The sequence below is a fragment of the Artemia franciscana genome, chromosome 1 (genome assembly GCF_032884065.1).
Source record: "Artemia franciscana chromosome 1, ASM3288406v1, whole genome shotgun sequence".
NCBI lineage: Eukaryota > Metazoa > Arthropoda > Branchiopoda > Anostraca > Artemiidae > Artemia > Artemia franciscana.
In genome coordinates this window covers 1093405-1114230 of record NC_088863.1, presented here as the reverse complement: position 1 = coordinate 1114230, position 20826 = coordinate 1093405, and the positions used below count along the sequence as shown (strand labels likewise).

The window sequence follows — 20826 nt, the reverse complement described above, 5'->3', positions numbered from 1 at the left end:
TACCCTGTTTTTGTCTCACTGCTAGAGGATGCAGTCAAAATTTCAGAAACAGTTATTTTAGAGAGGATAAAGGACAACATCCTTTTCCCTACCATTGGATTGTTTCTGAGCGACCAAAGTTTTAAAGAGGATTTCTACCTTAATTAAGGGAAATTTTGTTCGCATCAATTTCTAATCTTCTCTAATAAACTAATCTTTTTTTAGGAGAAAATCGTTAATGCTCGATTAATAACGAATAGCACATATTGGTACACTACAAAAGGGGATATAGAAGCCCGAAATGATTCAGAGCTCCTGTGGGCAGAATTTGCAACATTGTCTATCCTGAAGTTCTGTCAGGACTTCCTGAAGTCCTGAAGACTTCCTGAAGTCTATCCTGAAGTTCTGTCTTAATCCTCTAGTCCTATTTCTTCCAAGGTTAATCATATTAATGCTGCTTCCGACAGCTTAACACAGCACTTAATTTCCTTTTGCACGTTCCTCGTCCGCCTAAAATTTCCAAGCATCACTCTTTACTTCCTTTTAAAAAAGTGTCCTTTCTTTTATACCCCTTTTTTATAGTGTCTTTTTTTTTTCGTCTGAGGACTCCGGTTCCAAATTTGGCCTCAGTTAGATCACTAAATAAGTGAGGTATTCATTCAAGCTTTAGCACCAAGAGCTGGGAGCGGAGAGGAAAACAATTCCCCTCACACAACGCGTAATCCTATCCAATTTTAGTTTTCATACCGTTTTCTTACTTTCACTTAAAAACGTGTTTGATATAATTTCTGTTCATTTTCTATGCCTTTTAGTCGGAATACTTGACTGATGTCGGCTACCGAAGATGGTGTTTTCTCAGTTTCCACACTTTCAACCTCACATTATGTCAACAATTGCATTGCGTCTAAAAAGAAAAGCAGGGATCATGTTATACTTCAGTCTATTTTAGGTAGCACCTTCTACGCCAGTAATATATTGGATTCAAACAATACTTTTGTCATAGGGATTTTAAGGGGCAGCAGGGCACATGGCCCTTCAATCATAAGGGCTTACATCTGTTTTGTAAGCCAATCAATTTAATCTTAAATATATTCCAGAAAACGAAGTTTAGCCTGGCCACTTCAAAACTAGAATATTCAAATAGTCCCGTCTCAAGAAAATTATGGGATTGTCCTGTAAACTAAAGTCGGTGGGTGCTTCGGTATTCGGGTCGGGCCTCTTTGGCTCTAGAGTCGGGACAGTTGCCTGCTAATTTCTACACTCATGGAACTTGAAGCTATTTTTAACTGGTGATGCTGGTTGTTAATATCGGTTTTCAGGGAAATGTATTGCATAATCAGTTAGATATTTCGAAAGACATATCAAATTGTAAAGTCGTAAAAATGAAGCATATTTTGTTGGATTCAAAAAATCTATTGCTTCCCTGATGAAGACAAATTGCGAAAAAAAACTTTCCCAGAGGCGCCACCACCATGAAATAGTCACATTACCTGGGAGGGGGATTATGGCTTGGAATCATGGCTACCTCTATATTGAAAAATCCTTTTTTTTATCTCCATTTTACGAGGATCGGATAAAAACCGAAAAAGCCCTCCAACGCCGATTTTTTAAAATACCATTTTGTTTCTATTTCTTTTTTTACGATATTAATCCATGCCTTGACTGTATTTTCATGTATTGGTGCCTATAAAAAAAAAAAAACATAATTAAAATCCATTCTTTGGGTTTCCTTAGGCACCAGAATTAACAAACTGCTAGCCCCGCCTTAGATGCGTCTGGGCTCTAAGATTAAGAAAGTACTGCCCAATTTTAGATCCCAAATACCATCGGCTTGGGTACCAAAAACTGGATTTTGGCAGATCGTGGATTTCCTGTTTGAATTTTCGCACCCAAAAAATTTGAAAATTCTTTTCCCACTTCATTTTTTTCTAACTCTGGTCCTTTCGGACTTTCTAGCAACTGAAGAGTTGATTTTATGCTATATGCACTAGTAATGATTCTGGGATAACGTAATCCTATTTCTTTTTCCTTTCTGACTTTACGGTGTTTCCAGTACAATTTTAACCGGCTATTTTACCGATTTATCAGCATGTCTTCTTGAAACATAAGTATTGTCAACGTCATTTCAAATGACGTTGACACTATGGTCACGTGTATCCGCAATATAAGAATAATATTTTATCTCAGTACACCCGGTAAATATTCATGCTTTATATGCTTTATATGACTATTAGATATACCAGACGACGAAAGTCAAGACCAGTATAAAATATGACAAAATAAGACTATACGACGAAATTTTTGGGTTATGTTAACATGCATCAATCACAAGAAAAAAATATTTCCTTTCAAAACATAGAGTAATTAATGTTAGTTTAAAGTCAGGCAATTGACAAAAATTGGAAAATATGATTTCTGAGCTCATATGACAAAATACATGAACACCCCCGTAAATAATCCTAAAGGATTGATGTATAAAATGCGTCTTGTATTCGTATCGTAGAGATGGGTGTAATGCTAAGGAGAAGATTTCTGATGTCATATGACAAAATACATGAACACCCCCCCGCCGTTAATAATCCTAAAGGATTGATGTATAAAATGCGTCTTGTATTCGTATCGTAGAAATGGGTTTAATGCTAAGGAGAAGATTTCTGATGTCATATGAAAAAGTACATACAATACATACAAAAAATAATTTTTTTTCTAAAAAAAAAGGTCAAGTCATTTATACCGGATATTTAGCAAAAAATGTCACCATAAGAGATTCACAAATTTTTTTTCATTTTTAAAGAAAATATCCAACATCCTTTGTAGAAATCATTACAAAAAGAAAGAAAAGTAGTCAAAAAAAAAACTAAACAAAACAAATCACGACCAAATCACTCAAGGAAAATAATGCGTCACACAGGAAAATATTCTTTTCCCCAGACAGCAAATTTCTACACTAATTAAAGCATTTTCATGTGCAGTATCACACCAGCAGGATAATGGTGGCTGGCTGAGCCCAAATACCTTCACACGGACAAACAAATTTGGTACATTTAATCGCTTGAATTGCAATTTGACTTTAACATACTTCACGCTTATCATGACCAAAATTTAAGTTCATGTGCTTGCATACTAATTGAGGCAACAGTCTATTCAACAACTGAAAAATCTACATTTCTAGTGCATCTATTTTAGCTTTAAGGTGATTACTCTTAATTGCACCAATCACCCAACAATCGGCTTAAAAAAAAACAGTACACAATTGAAACATCTGTTTCCCCAAATATTTCAATATCAGAAATAAATGATAATCTACAATATTTTATGTATAAAATATTATTTATCATATATAATATCAATATCATATATAATAATATATAATTTCAATATCAGATAATTTCAAATCATAAAAATCAATTTCAATTATTAAATGTAATTATAATTTCAATTATAAATATAATTTCAAATCATATATAATTTCAATATCAGATAAATAATATTTTATGGATGGTTTCAAATTAGTTGCCATTGTACAAGAAAGGAAATTCTCCAATAAACATGTAAGTTTTATGAACATTATGTTTTGCTTCAGTCGAACCCTTTGTTGCAGATACAATATGAATTATCCATTAGATTTTTTTTTTTAACTTTCTTTATTGATGAACAAAGAAAGTCCTGAATATTATGCCTTCTTCTTCTTTGGATTGTTATGGAGATGCTTTCGCAGAAGCCAATCATTGGAATCACATTCTGGATCCTGCAGTAGTTTGATACAGTTGAGTTTGACCGAGTCCTGTATTATCAAGCAGGGATCAAACGGACTACCCCATTATAGGAGCAATATTATGTTGCATTTTTCCATTTATTTTTGGAACAATAATTATACCGACCCTGTGTATAAGTCCCTCCCATATAGCTAATACGTATTGGGGGGCTGTACTACGTACAAATTATCTATTTTACGCGAACTATTCAAATATGTTATTAGAATTTATGTAAATTATTCAAAAGTAATAAAAACAATATTTAATTTGAGCAATCAGATAAAAATGAAGACATTTAAAGAAAAGCATGTTTGATATTATTTACACTTTATCAACACCAGTTACTGGTTTGGAACGTAATATAAATAACTATTGAACACCACACCCAGTTGCTTAGAACAGAGCTGAGCTACGACCTTCTTATAATCAGATATTAGAAATCAAAACACGAGGACATAAGAAAAGGGACATTAAGGGAATAGCAAGTCTTATTCAATTGGTAGTTCGTTAAAATTGTTGATTTTGGGAAAACACTCTTAAATTTTATTGAACACTACAGACGGCTGTTTAGAACGGAAATAGGAACTTTTCATAGAAAGGTTGCAGCACACAAAACATAAACCAGCTAGAAATGATTCGTCAGTAATTGATGATCTTACTCCACAAATGACAAATGACTCCACAAATGACACCCCTCGTTAATAATTCAAAAGGACTGATGTACAAAATGCGTCTTGTATTCGTATCGTAGAGATGGGTGGTGTAATGCTAAGGAGACGATTTCTGAGGTCATATGACAAAATACATGAACAACCCCCGTTATAATTCAAAAGGTATGTCTTGTATTGAATGCGTCTAATGTATTCTTATCGTAGAGATGGGTGTAATGCTAAGGAGACGATTTCTAAGGTCATATGACAAAATACATGAACACCCCCCCGCCGTTAATAATCCAAAAGGATTAATGTATAAAATGCGTCTTGTATTCGTATCGTAGAAATGGGTTTAATGCTAAGGAGACGATTTCTGAGGTCTTATGACAAAATGCATGAGCACCCCCCGTTAGTAATTCAAAAGGATTGATGTATAAAATGTGTCATGTATTCGTATCGCAGAGATGGGTGTAATGCTAAGGAGACGATTTCTGAGGTCATATGACAAAATACATGAACACCCCCCCCCCCCCCGTTAATAATCCAAAAGGATTAATGTATAAAATGCATCTTGTATTCACTGAATAGAATATGAATTAAAGTGCTTCTTTCCCTTAGTTTTTTTCCAAAGAAGCACTCATGAATAGGAAACTCATCTTAAATCTAATAGCATTACATAACATTTAAAGTATTTTCTTTCGTAACGTTGCATATATTACGTCAAGGTTCCTAGGCCGTCATGGTAATGATAATTTAAGTGGAAACTGAAAGGTTTATTTAAATTTCAGAAAGAAAAGCAATTAAAATTGAATCACGAGTTTCTTAAGAAAACGAGCACCCTTCTAAGTAGAATTACAGCGCAATAGAATTATATTTTGTTAGTTCTAGACAAAAATACTTATTTATTCGGGTCATGTTTTTATTCAGGTAAGAAAATAAGTGGAAAACACTAGAAACCCAAGCATTTACCTTGTTTTACGCTGGTTCTGAATTTGAATGCAATTTTATACAAATTTGTACTCAGAGCAAGTACGGAAGAAAAAAAAAATGGAAGAAAATAAGTACGGAAGAAATCGGAAAAGGAAAATATTTGGATACGAAAGGTTTCAAATTACGGTTTTTTAGCAAGATTCTACATAAAGAAGTAAAAAGGTTTTACATAATATTTCTTACAAAATAAAATCTACTAGAAAGAACTTAAGTAAAAACTCCTAGTACAGCCAGTAACTTAACTCTAGGTGAGCAATGTTCTGGACAGATTTGCACTTTGACAGATTTACAATTTGTAAGCTAGGTAATGTACTTCCGTAAATTTGTTTCAGTGGACCAAGCAATTCAATTGGAGGCAAAAAAAAAAAAAAAAAAAATGGCCGGCTTTTTTGAAAAATATATAAGATAGAAAATGGACATAGCCTTACTTCCGATTTCTCACTTTCCGTCTGACACAAGAGTAATACAATATTCAGAAGACTGCAGTTTTACATGTCAACCAAAAAGTTGAATGTGCATGTTGGATAAGCATTAACCTCAAGTCACGTTTGTTCTGAAGTACAAGGAATAAAGGTCACATACATTACCTAGACTGAACGTTTACGCTTTTTTACTTCAAGGCTGTATTCCATGACTTTGTAAGAAATTAAACTTAACACCATGAAATATCAATCAATCAATCAATGTATTCAACTGATAAATTTACAACAAAAACATCTCAACATAGACTCCCCTGTAAGGCTCTATGGCCAGGAAAAAAAACAGGGGAGAAACATAAATGAAACAAATGTAAAAGAGGGGTAACAGTAATTGAAAGACCATAACATTAAGACATTTTAAGAGACCCTCCCCCCAAGAAAATAGGGCCTTGAATTTCGGCTCTTTATATGGGTTTTATTTTCACGGAAACCTAATTCAAATGAAACTTGTGCAAGACAATCCTGTCAAACTCAACCCCATGCAAATTGTCCCTTTAATTCAGACGTCTGGAACTAACTCTATTCACCTGAACCTTTATTTGGATCAGCACCCATTTAGCTCGTCTCGCATGTAACTCAACCCCATATACGTCACTGTTGTTAATCTCAACTTTCTGGAAATCATTCTCTAAACTTTAAACAAGGAGAGTTTGGCGCCATTAGCGCCCTCACAAAATTTCTCAAGGAGGAGGCAACTATTACCAGAAAACTAGTCTTTATTCATGTTTAAATAGAAGTAATGGGTTTTTATGCAAATTTCTTTTATTTTTAAGGAAGGAGAAACTCGTGCTAACAGTAATACAAACTTATAAAAAAAATTGATAAACAAAATATACAATAAAACAGTTGGATTTTTATGTTGATCCAAACTGATAAAATTTATTAAGTTAGAAGCCACCCAAAAAATTTAGAGCCAGAGAACACTTACCCAGTTTCAAAAAGGGGTAAAACACCTTACAAAAGTGACGACTGCAACAACAATTATGCTATCAATTACAACATATCATAGAGCTCTATTGCAGAGGTGTCAAGGCCCTATTTACAAAACTTGAAATATTTTATTTATTTCTCTTAAAAAGGTGACCACGGATGTATGTGTTTTCTGTCAGTTTTGGCGGAAAAATGACTGTCTGGGCCTCAAGGGTTTTGAAAAGCCATCGAGTGAAAAAAATCTGAGATAGGCAATCGATTTCAAGTTATCAAAAAACTATGCTTTGGGCTTTACAGTTCCAGAGACAGTAATGCCAACGGATAACGAAATCATTCCTAAAGATACATATAATGCATACAAAATTAACAGTACTATTGGCATTCATTTTAAAGCTTCAATTGAAAAAGTTTATTCTTTTGGACCTTGATAAGATTATCTATAGTTAAGATTAACTGCTACTACTAACAAATTACCGCAGCACCAAGCTACCTGAGGCTACAACAGCTACGCACGCTCCTTCTCCATCTCAATCTATTCAAAGCCCGCCTCTTCAAACCCTCCCAGGATGTTCCCATTTCTCTTAAATATTTTTTCATGAAGTTCGAAAACCCTAACCGCGAACGACCTGCTTTCCGTTGAGCCCTCGACGGCTGGTCGAAAAGGAAAATTTTCGGCAATCTGTCATCCTTCATCCGCAGAACGCGCACAGACTTTCTCTCATTATAGCCCTAGAAAGCGGGATTCAACCGCATTTTTCGTGCAGTCTACTGTTTGAAAGACGGTCAGTCAGCCAGGTAGCCGGAAAAATCCGTAGGCTATTTCTCTGGAAAACATCTAGCAAATCTTCCTCTGTTTTTCGGAGCACCCTGGCTTCAACACCATACTTGACCGCTATCATCGCTTTAGCTTTAAATGTTCTTATCTTGGTTTGTAGTCTCATCTTCCTATCCTTCAAAACTTTTTCGACTGTGAAAAAACACTCTTAACCCTAGCTATTCTACTTTTAACATCTCTACTACTCCCACCGTCTTTATCAATAATACTACCAAGATAAATGAAGCTGCCCACCTGATAAATCTTATCGTTACATAAGATCACTCCAAAGTCCACCTTTATATAGAGTAATCACTCGAGCTCCCTTAAGGGATCTAGGAAAAATTCTATTCTCAAAAGACAGATTTACAAGTTTTTCGAAGGAAAAATAATTGAAGGATGACTAAATTGGAACATAATTGGGACCATACGATAATTAATCTTTTGGTCAATTAACAAGTCTTATTTTATCAACCTCAGAGACTAACCTCAAGGCCGTTAAATGAAGCCACTTAGACAAAGAATAAAACTGAAATAAGACTTAAGAGGAGAGGAGCTTCCTGAAGAAGTAGTCGTTTTTCTGACACTAGCAAGTGCTTCTTGAATATTAAGCTCGCCTTGAGCAGCCAAGCCATCAACCCTCAGACTTAAAGAGATATAAGAAAGTGGAGGACATATTGGACTGCATTTCATGGTTTCCAAATAATATTTCTGCAATATGAATATTCTTGGGAATAATAAAGGAATTTAGCCTTCTAAATCAAAGCCTTGTAAACAATCATTAGCCTTGTAAACACTCGAATAAACGTTGTTGGCGAGCAGATGCTACACTCAGCGATGACTTTGTTGACTTGTACGACTTTCAAAAGTTATTTTTCCTTCTCAAACTCTTTTGAGAACCAGGGTCATCCATAGATTCAAGGGAATAAATCTTTTAGATATGGAGTCAACAAGTGGATAAGCCAAAGATGTTTTGACAGATTCTCGAAAAAAATCAAATTGCGAGTAAATCCAGTAAGTCTTTCAAAAATATCCCGTTGAATCTCTCCTGGTAAGGATCTAAGGCAGGTTAGCTCATTCCGAAGGAATTTAATGGCAGCATACCCTGGAGTAGTGTTCTTCCAACCTACGATTTTTATAAAGCTGAATGTAGAAAAACGGTAAAGTGGTCCAACAGTTCATTTTACTATTGCAAAATTTTGCCTTGAATTAAGCGAGGAGAAAATTTTGTTGATCAAGTCATAATTACAATAATTACTTTAGTCATAATTAGACGTGTTGGAATGCGTACTGTTGATGAGGTTCCAGTTGTGAGCAAAGCAGATAGAAAATGAACCGTCCCTCAGGATGCAAGATTGTTTACGTAAGTTAAATATCCCAATTATCCCACTATCCCAATATGGTCAAATATCCTATTATGATAAGTTCCCATGAACAAATTCGTGCTGTTTCTAATAGTACATCAAGGATCTGAAGACATGAAGGGATGGAACCACTTGTAGGTCGGTACATGACGGTACACATTGCTTATAGTAAGATTCTTCTCTTAGGATTTAATGTCAATTAATAGGGGTTGATTCCTTGAATACCACTTCTGATCAAGGTTGCCACCGGATTACCGAAAAATCACTAGATTTTAGTGATTCTCTGGTTGATTTAGTGATTATCTTCAATAATCTAGTGATTTATATGAAAATTTAGTGATTTTTAGGTTTGGCCAATATAAAAAATTACCAGAAATAGTGATAAATCTCTAGGGGTGCCAAACCTGCTTCTGATAGCATACGGAAAGTCATAGATATATACAAGGTGAGGCCAAATATGACATCGTTCGTCTCTCCGTTTTATGTCCAGGTATATTCAGCAGCATTTCATAATATGCATAAAGGTTTCAAATAACCCAATAAAGTCGAGCAGCCAATCCCCCATTGGCTGCTCTTGGCTGCTCTATTAGTCTAAAATTATCAATCGACGGACCAAGACCTTACACATTTAGTGGAAGGATCAAAAATTGTCGCATCTTTTCGTAAGCCCCTTTATTTAGAAACATCTTGGTTATACACAGAGGGAATAGTGTAATAAGGAAAGAACTAAATCTTGCACCTGTGCAGGATTTTATTTTTTGGCACATTTCAGAGAAGAGAAGATTAGTCAACATAGCACAAAAAGGTGAATCTTATAGAATTTCAATGCCTTCAATGCTCTCATAGAGTGTCTGTTTTTGTAGGCAGTCCAAGTATGTCATGCTTTAAAGTTTTACTTTGGCAGACATTAGTACTAGTCAATATTAATAATCAGGAAAACAAAGATAGATACATTTGTGGAAAGCAACCCACCAAATTCGTTAGTCACAGGCTATCTAATCAGTTCGTTCTTAATTGGTAACCCATCAATGCCTGATCTGGGTGATCTAACTTGATCGATATGAGCGCCCAGCAAAACTTTTGATTACCGATGTTCCCCTAAGATATATTTTCCCCTTTTCTTGATAGCTCTACTTTAAGGATGAAGCCAGGGAGTCTCTTCAGAGCCATCGATTAGTTGACTGATCGTTTTTTTGCATTGGATTGTTTGAAATTGACCGCAGAGGCATTATACAACTCTTTTATCGGCGAAAAGAAAACTAGAACTGGCTTCTTGGGCAACTGATCAATTGTATGGGTGTCTTCGGAAAAACGGTCTTGTGTTTGTGCCTTATAACATTTATTTATACAAGAATAAGTATGGGACTGAGAAGCAGCTTAAATCCCGCTGATCTATAGTTTCAGCATGGGGCTCACACTTAGCCCCTCGATCCTCACACTCCCTACATACAGACCTTAAATTACTAAATTCACACTTAAAGGTTTTATGTGAACGATATGGTAATCAATTCTTAGCACAAACTATGTGAAATTCAGCTTAAAAAGTGAGATTGTAACTAGTACCATTTGAAACATATTTTGCACCCGCTGTCATTCTATTGACTGAGACAAAGATATAAGTGCTTACTTTTACTGCTCGATAAAGAATCATCATCCCTGTCAGCAATGGGTCTGTATACTATCAGGTAATTCCTTAAATTACCATTTATACCATTCATCAAAGCGTCTTCCCAAACAACTCGAATTGATGACGAAGACAACACGATACAATGAATGTTGTTTGGGTACACAGAAGGAACTAAAAACAAAATAATAAATTCAATAATTGAACTGTAAATAGCGATTTAGGCGCTCAATTACAACATTAATTAAAGAAAATCTTAGTTAATAAAGATAAGAATTAAGTTTGCATTAATTCTCCTTTTTAGTTCTTTCAAACCAGGAAGGTATTCCAGAAAACATGTCGTAAATTATACTTGCCGGCGCGTAATATGATTAAATAAAAAAAAACAAGTTTTTTTAACTGGAAGTAAGGAGCGACATTAAAACTTAAAACGCACAGAAATTACTTCGTATATGAAAGAGGCTGCTACCTCATTAACGCCCCGCTCTTTACGCTAAAGTTTGACTCTTTCTCTCAATTCTTCTTTTTAAAACAGTAAAAAATTTTAGCGTAAAGAGCGGGGCGTTAATGAGGTAGCAGCCTCTTTCATATATGAAGTAATTTCTGTGCGTTTTAAGTTTTAATGTCGCTCCTTACTTCCAGTTAAAAAAACTTGTTTTTTTTTATTTAATTTCTGAACGTTTTTGAATCAATGCATGTTTTGATTTTGGCTCTCCGCAGAGGAATAATCAAAACGAAATTTGCATATTTTTTTTTTTTTTTTGCTAAATAGCTTTCTCGTAATTTTGATCGAATGATTTTGAGAAAAAAAGAGCGGGGGACGAAGCCTAGTTGCCCTCCGATTTTTTGGTTAATTAAAAAAGCAACTAGAACTTTTAATTTTTTACGAATATTTTTATTGGTAAAAGATTTACGTAACTTATAAATTAGCTTACGTAAAGAACTTTTGTATTCTCATGTTTTTATTACATATATGAGGGGATTCGCCCCATCGTCAGTACCTCGCTCTTTACACTAAAGCTTAAATTTTATCCCAATTCATTAAGAATGACCCCTGAATCACAAAAGCCGTAGAATAAATAGTTGAAATTACTAAAAATACTTTAGCGTAAAGAGCGAGGTATTAGAAGGAGGTGAGCCCCTCATATGGGTAATAATTTCTGTTTGTTTTAAGTTTTATTGCTGTTTCTTACTTCCAGCTGAAAAAGCTTTTTCACATTTATTTTTTAATTGTTTTTTTTTTTTAAATAATGCTAGTAAATCCTGCTCTCCCTTCATGGAAATTTTCTTCTCCCATGACAAATTCTCGATGGAAAGTTCCCCCAGCATATCCCTCTCTTCTCAACCCCTCCCCCCAACCAAAAAAATCCTCCTGAAAACGCCTGTATACATCCCAATAACCATTACTATATGTAAGCACAGGTCAAAGTTTGTAACTTGTTGCCCCTCCCACGGGGACTGTGGGGGAGTAATTCGTCCCCAAAGACATAGTTATAAGGTTTTTTGACTACACTGAATAAAATGGCTATCTCAGAATTTTGATCCGTTGACTTTGGGAAAATAATTAGCGTGGGAGGGGGCCTAGGTGCCCTCCAATTTTTTGGTCACTTAAAAAGGGCACTAGAACTTTTCATTTCCGTTAGAATGAGCCCTCTTGCAACATTCTTGGACAACTGGGTCGATACGATCACCCCTGGGAAAAAAAAAAAAAACAAAACAAAAAAACAAATAAACACGCATCCGTGAACTGCCTTGTGGCAAAAAATGCAAAATTCCACTTTTTTGTAGATAGGAGCTCGAAACTTCTACAGTAGAGTTCTCTGATACGCTGAATCTGATGGTGTGATTTTCGTTAAGATTCCATGACTTTTAGGGGGCTTTATGACTTTTTGTTTCCCCCTATTTTCTAAAATTACGCAAATTTTCTCAGGCTCGTAACTTCTGATGGGTAAGACTAAATTTGATGAAACTTATATATTTAAAACCAACATTAACATGCGATTCTTTTGATGTAGCTCTTGGTATCAAAATTCCATTTTTTAGAGTTTTGGTTACTATTGAGCCGGGTCGCTCCTTACTACAGTTCGTTACCACGAACTGTTTGATTTTCACGTCCATACCTGATTTTCGGGAATTTTAGCAGAATTCAGCTATAATTTTATTTGAGCGTGAAATGTTCCCCCGCTTTTTTTTTTTAGAAGTTCATTAGGAGAATGATCACAAAGAAGAGTTAGACCACTTACACCCGTCCATTTAAATTAAAATAAGCGCTAGCTCTTCTAGATGTATTGACAGCAACAATTTAGAAAAGAAAACATTTATTTTGATGCTGAATACTGCAAAAGCAATACATTTATCGATACTGGAATCCGGCCAGAAAAAACAAGCACGTACAGGCGCTGAAAGTATCACCAAAATTGGGGAAAACAGATATTTACCGCACTTTATAAGGTTTTCTCTACATAATCGTTGTTTCAATACCTGGGCCAATGCACTTAATGTTCTTAAATCGGGTAAGAAGATTTGTGATTCAGGAGCACAAAGACATCTGAAGTCAGAATAGTAACTTACTTATCCTGACACCATGCGAAAACCCAGTAAATAAAATGGATGCGATGCTGGGTACTGATAGAGGTCTCTTTTTAAGAGATTAAATAAAAAAGAACACGTTTTTTAACTGAAAGTAAGGAGCGAAATTAAAACTTAAAACGAACAGAAATTACTTCGCATATGAAAGGGGCTGCTTCCTCATCAACGCCCCGCTCTTTACGCTAAAGTTTGACTCTTTCTCTCAATTCTTCTTTTTAAAACAGTAAAAAACTTTAGCGTAAAGAGCGGGGCGTTGATGAGGAAGCAGCCTCTTTCATATACGAAGTAATTTCTGTTCGTTTTAACTTTTAATGTCGCTCCTTACTTTCAGTTAAAAAACTTTTTTTTATATTTAATTTCTGAACGTTTTTGAATCAATGCATGTTTTGATTTTGGCTCTCCGCAGAGGAATAATTAAAACGAAATTTGCATATTTATTTTTTTGACTAAATGGCTTTTTCATAGTTTGATCCAATGATTTTGAGAAAAAATGAACGAGGGTGGAAGCTTAGTTGCCCTCCGATTTTTTGGTTGACTTAAACCAAAGTCAACTAGAAATTTTAATTTTTACGACTGTTTTTATTAGTAAAAGATATAAGTAACTTATAAATTAGCTTACGTAACTAACTTTTGTATTCTCATGTTTTTATTACATATATGAGGGGGTTCACCCCCTCGTCAGTACCTCGCTCTTTACACTAAAGCTTAAATTTTGTCCCAATTCATTAAGACTGACCCCTGAATCACAAAAGCCGTAGAATAAATAGTTGAAATTACTAAAAATACTTTAGCGTAAAGGGTGACGTATTAGGAGAAGGTGAGAACCTCATATGCGTGATAATTTCTGCTCGTTTTAAGTTTTAATGCTGCTTACTTCCAGTTGAAAAAACTTTTTCATATTTATCTTTTCATTTTTTTTAATAATGCTAGAAAATCCTGACCTTCGTTTATGGAAATTTCTTCCCCCATGACAAATTCCTCCATGGAAAGATCCCCCAACATATCCCCTCTTCTCAACCCCTCCCCCCAACCGAAAAATCTCCCTGAAAATGTCTATACATTTCCAAATAACTATTACTATATATAAGCACTGGTCAAAGTTTGTAACTTGTAGCCCCTCCCACGAGGACTGTGGGGGAGTAAGTCGTCCCCAAAGACATAGTTATAGTTATTTTGATCCGTTGACTTTGGGAAAATAATTTTCTAGAACTTTTCATTTCCGTTAGAATGAGCCCTCTCCCAACATTCTAGGACCACTGGGTCGATACGATCACCCCGATTCGTCAATATGATTCACTAGAACTTTTCATTTCCGTTAGAATGAGCCGTCTCGCAACATTCTAGGACCACTGGGTCGATACGATCACCCCTGGGGAAGAAAAAACAAAACAAAAAACAAACAAATAAACACGCATCCGTGATCTGCCTTCTTGCAAAAAATACAAAATTCCACATTTTTGTAGATAGGAGCTTGAAACTTCGACAGTAGGGTTCTCTGATACGCTGAATCTGATGGTGTGATTTTCGGTAAGATTCTATGACTATTAGAGGTTGTTTCCCCCTATTTTCTAAAATAAGGCAAATTTTCTCAGGCTCGTAACTTTTGATGGGTAAGACTAAGACGAAACTTATATATTTAAAATCGGCAGTAAAATGCGATTCTTTTGTTGTAGCTCTTGGTATCAAAATTCCATTTTTTAGAGTTTTGATTACTATTGAGCCGGGTCACTCCTTAAACAAAATAAAAAAAAAACAAATAAACACGCATCCGTGATTTGTCTTCTGGCAAAAATACAAAATTCCACATTTTTGTAGATAGGATCTTGAACTTGTACAATAGGGTTCTCTGATATGCCGAATCTGATGGTGTGATTTTCATTAAGATTCTATGACTTTTAGGGGATGTTTCACCCTATTTTCTAAAATAGGGCAGATTTTCTCAGGCTCGTAACTTTTGATGATTAAGACTAAACTTGATGAAACTTATATATTTAAAATCAGCATTAAAATACAATTCTTTTGACGTAACTATTGGTATCAAAATTCCGTTTTTTAGAGTTTTGGTTACTATTGAGCCGGGTCGCTCCTTACTACAGTTCGTTACCACGAACTGTTTGATAGTTTCTCTCTTGTTCTTGTATTGTGCTGAAGACGGCCCTTGGACATAGGGCCAAAATATCCACAGAACTGATTTCCACTGTCTTGAAAAGATTTTCCCTATTGTCTCTATTTTGTATTTGTTTGTTATGGAAAGGCAGTGTGGTCTTCGTCACTAATTTCCCACCAATGCATATTTGAAAAAAGCTTTGAATTAAAATCAACGTGGTGGACTGTGATTAAAAAGTTGAGAACCACGGCCAATAAAAAAAGCCAAGATAGATAGTCTTAGTGAGAGGCAAAGCTGGCATAAACCTTTTTCAGAATTGTATAACTATGTTGTCATTTCACTTTTTTCCCCTGATGAACTCCCCCTGAAGTATTTCTAATGGACAGTATTTCCATTTTCTATTATTTGTAATGGACAGTATTTCAATTCTGAATTAAAATCAAATTGAAAGACAGTAATAAAAAATTTAAGAGCCATGGCTAATTGGAGATAAAGCCAAGATAGATAGTCCGAGTGAGAGGCAAAGCTGGCATAAACCCTTTTCAGAATTGAATAAATATGATGCCATTTCACTTTTTCCCCTTGATGAAATCCCCCTGAAGTATTTCTAATGGACAGTATTTCCATTTTCCATTATTTGTAATGGACAGTATTTCAATCTTGAATTAAAATCAAGTTGGAAGACAGTAATAAAAATTCAAGAGCCATGGCTAATTGGAGATAAAGTTAAAAAGTCTGAGTGAGAGGCAAAGCTGGCATAAACCTTTTACAGAATTGTATAAACATAATGTCATTTCACTTTTTCCCCCTGAAGTATTTCCAATGGACAATATTTCCATTTTCTATCATTTATAATGGAAAGTATTTCAATTTACAATTAAAATCAAGTTGGTAGACTGTAATAAGAAAATTAAGAGCCACGGCTAATTGGAGAACAAGCAAAGATAGGTAGTCTGAGTCAGAGGCAAAGTTGGCATAAACCTTTTTCGGAATTGTATAAATATGATATCATTTCACTTTTTGATAGATATTCTATGACCCATCCTAGGGCACAAGCTTTTTTTTTTTTTTCAATAATAAACTAGCAGATTTAGACTAGATTTAGCTATCATGGCAATGATTTACAGCAATATATTATATACTCTGCAAAAATAAGTTTTAAGTCAATATTGAGAAATATATTGATTCTAGAGAGTCAGGAAATAAAGCTAGCAAATAACCTCTTCAAAATCTTGAAAAATTAAGTGTTTCCTAGTTAAACTCACAAGGGAGCAACAAAAATTCTTATAAATAAAAGGTGTCGCTGAACCAAAATCAAAATAAATATCTAACAGTTTTTTTTTTAATAGGTCAAAAGATAATGGAAAATCCTTTATTAAATCTTAATCAAATCTAGTAGTAACACTCTAGTCGCAATCGTTTTGAGTTTAATAATTAAGGCATATCCTTAAGCCAAAATCAGTAGGACAAATGATACAATTTGTCTGAAAACGAGTTAAAGTTAACAGTGATTTCCCTGCAAAAATTTAGCCCACAATAATATCAATAAGCAATAAGGGCAACAATCATAGTTTCATAATTAGAACGTGGGCTTTGATTATCCTCAAAGCCATATCCCTCAATTTTGTTGAGCACGAGTTAAAGTAAAAGAGACTTTTCTAGTGTGCCCTTATCCAAAGTATTCGTAACATGAAGCAATTGTAATTAGAATGCATCGTTGTGAAAATCCAATGAGGATTTCACAATTTATCCAGAAATGAGTTTAAAGCAAAGAAAGATTTCTTTACAAAGTTTTGATTTGCAATAATTGTAACATGTTAACTATGTTACTTTCTTAGATAAAGCATACCATTTTTCTTAAAAGCAAAGGGCATGTTTCATAATTCTCCTGAAAACGAATTAAAAACTGAAAGCAATGTCTTTATTAGGTCCTTATCCACATTCTTTTGGTGGACTTTTTGGATATGGATTATTTTTGGTGGATTGTTTGGTGGATAATTTTTATTCGTTTTAAGTTTTAATGCTGCTCCATACTTCCAGTCGATTTTTTTATTTTATTTCTGACGGTTTTCTCAAATAATATCCAGAAATCCCCAACACCATGTAAAATTTCTCCAGGAGAGTTCCCCCAGAATCTTTCTTCCCATGGAAACACTTCCCGAGGACATCCGAGACTATCTCATAATTTTCCTGAAAATGAGGTAAAAACTAAAACCAATTCCCTGGAAAGCAAGGTCCTTATCCACAATAATGGTGAAATACAACAATGATAACAATAAAATGTGCTTGAATTTTGGAGATTTTAAATTCATACAGTTGTGGCCGTCAAGTATCTGGGGGTATAGTTAGTCGAAGTTTTGAGCTTAAAACCTTTAAAATTTTTAACATTACATATTTTTCTTTGCAGTTATTTTATTTTAGTTTGTATTCTCTATATTGGACTGTAATTTCCTGCAAATAAAAAATTTTAGCCTGAAAGTGTTCTTTTTTGTGTTTTGATCCTCCGCCCTCTCTTCAGGAATAATCTTTTGCTCCCTGGAATCCTCCTTATGTACAGGTATGGCTACAATAGTAATTAATCACTCATACTGCAATAGTTTCACTTGAAATATGTTGTGCTTATTTTAGTGATAATGATATACAAGGCCGTACCGAGGGGGGTAGGGTCTTGACCCCCCCCCCTTCAAAAACAAAATTTTTTTCTGACTCGTAAAAATATAACAAGAAATGAGTATAAGCCAAATTCTAATGTTATTTTTTAGTTTTTCGGTACCCGTATATGGCGTATTAGAGGCGAAAGTCGCCTGTAATATTAGTATTATGAATAATCTGAAAAACTTTAACACGTCTATTCATCACACTATGCATCTTTCGCATAGGACAAACTTATGATCCTAATGAATACCAATAACATCTTCATCATAGTCAACGTTTTCTCTTCATTAAACATTAAAAACTAAAATCCCATGTTCATTTGTAAGGCGTTCTTGCAAATTTCAAATTTTGGTGGCCTACTACAAGCCCCCTCTTAACATCCTTGCCCCGAAGGCATGGTACTTTCCTATCTGTGCCGCTTGTTTATTTTTATTACCAAACGGAAAGTTAGCCTCATAAAAATAAAAATAAAAGATATTACCATCTTCAAAAGTTTCTGCAGATACAATATTTGACTTTCCACTAAGGCCGTATTGATTAAATCCAACTATGGTAAAAGAATATCTTGTAAATGGCATTAAATTTTCTAAAACAATTTGCCGTTCCAAGTAGATGAAGGATGAAGGCGGAACTGAAATCGCGGTGGAGTCACTGTTTCTGAAAAGAAAAAATGAATTATAAAGAACTTTTCATGAGGATATTAACACAAGAGTTAGATTTTATTGGCACGGAAATTCTGTTACCAGCAAAATAATTTTAGTTACTTTTTCAAACAATTTATTAAGCTGAAAAATTGAAACTTTTATCGGGCAGTAGGGCGAAAATATTCCCAGCTGGGCTGCAGATGGGTATTTTTTTTGTTTTGTTCTTAATTTCGTAAGTTTTCTCTACATAAGAGCAGAGCAGTTTCAACGTAAATTGTTGTTTCATTACGTTGAAACAATTGCAGATGCCATAGATGAAACAATCTTTTGCGATCATAACGGCACTGAAAATGGTTATTTGATGCAACCTACGAATAAAAATAAAAAACAAAAATTTTTTTGTATGCTGACCAATGGTCTGTGTAGTGCAAATACCAATATTTTGATTTTCTGTCTGTGAATGGGAGTACAATGCGTGATTGGGGGGAAATCATCCGATACTTCCCGTGTTTTATCCCCAAAATTTCTCCAGTTACCCATCTAGAGCAGGGTCGACTCTGGCTGAGCTTACAGAGTTACAACATTGAGCCCCGTACCAAATCAAATAACCAGCAGCGTCAGGACTTGAATCCCTGCCCTAAGAATTTCAAGTCCAACAATTTACGAGTTCTTCCAATCCCATAGTTTATTTTGTTTTAACCCAAACCCAATATCTAAAAAAACATGATTTACGCAGAAAATAGAAAGCACCCGGGGAACTTTTTATTTATTCAGTATTACAAATTTAAATCATTCTGAGCTTAAGGCTTTCTTTTTTTTTTAAAGTGTTTCTTCTTATCAGATTTCCCTGCGAAATTGGTAACTGAAATTGGAAGATATGAATCCTCTGTAACGATGCACTAACGACAAACTATTTTGACAAGACGAACCAATATCCATAAAAACTCGTTTTAATTCCACCTAACTATATAAAATTCCATGTAAAAAATTTATAAGTTGATTATAAACAGATGCAATTCTTTATTTTAAAAAGCTTTGTTCAAGATTTAGGAAATTCAAAGACGTTAAAAAAAAAAGAACAAGTCTAGATGAAGAAAGAGTAAACAAATATTTACAAACAGTTATATTTTCATTCAACATCGGCCCCTCCTCAACCACTAGCCTTCAACCTAACTTTTTTCTTAAACCGTCTTAACTGCCTTAACTAGTAAATATATTATTTGCATAATATATAATAAATAAGTTTCCATAAAACATAACCATTCGTTAAACTGAAAACAATTACATGTTGCTATTTAACAGCTAACATTTCTCCGGATTGCTTTAGAAGTCAACAAATTTTGGATGACCATAATACACAATACATTTTTCTTATTTCTGAATCCTGAAGCCTAAGAGCAAGCTATTACAGCTTATTATGGAGATTGCATACATTCGGTAGCTTTCACTAGGAAATGGCAAATTTTGTGCGTAGTTTTCCAAGTATATTTTATTCTATCTCTCGAGCCAAGGTTCGAAATGAGCCTTTCAGCTTGTTTATTGGGGAGGGAGTAAAGAGATTTAGAATTTTGTGTTTGGGGGAAGATGCCACAGTTTTTTATCTGGTCATCACAAAATAATATACGCAACGGCCTTTTTAAATTTTATATACGTCAACCGAGGGGATTTTGATAAGTTAATTATATTATATGTCTTAGCAAAACGCTAATTTAGCAAAATATAATAAACAAAAAACAACAAAAAACAATGGATTAAAAAGTAGCTTAAACAAAGCAAATTTGCATTGATCAATAACCATATTTTCTGTGTACATATTTAAAAGAACAATAAATCTTTATAAAAAAAAAACAATACCAAATAAACTACAAACGGTTCCAAGTCGATTATTTTCGTCAATACCAATAGTTTTGTACAAATTTTATTTGAATCGCGAATTGCGAAACAAAAACAAAAAAATAAACTTTGACCGAATGTACAGTGACAGTAAAGATTGGTTACTATAGATTTTGTTGCCAGTTGAGAAAAATACAATCGTACCTCCAATTGATATGCTTTATTCTGTCATTCCTGTTCAATACGCCTTTTAATACATCCTACATTTAAGTGGATTTATTTTCTTTTGGAAATCGAGATTAAAAATTGTAAATTTTTTTCTGCCAAATATAATTAAAACCTGACTATTCTACACAATGGGCTACTGAAAATAGTGTATTGGCATTCATCACTTCATTATACTTTGATCC

At 34.3% G+C, this 20826-nt stretch overlaps 1 protein-coding gene across 3 annotated transcripts in view; it reads right to left on the bottom strand.

The window, feature by feature from the left end:
• LOC136043825 (cell adhesion molecule Dscam2-like) overlaps positions 1 to 20826 on the bottom strand; it is a 285713-nt gene that overhangs the window by 48539 nt on the left and 216348 nt on the right. For all 3 annotated transcript variants that reach the window (XM_065728754.1, XM_065728764.1, XM_065728771.1), the window contains exons 18-19: positions 18421 to 18596; positions 10592 to 10762 (exon numbers count right to left, since the gene is read on the bottom strand). In XM_065728754.1, the coding sequence (XP_065584826.1) occupies positions 10592 to 10762; positions 18421 to 18596 (347 nt within the window). The remainder of the gene's footprint in view (positions 1 to 10591; positions 10763 to 18420; positions 18597 to 20826) is intronic.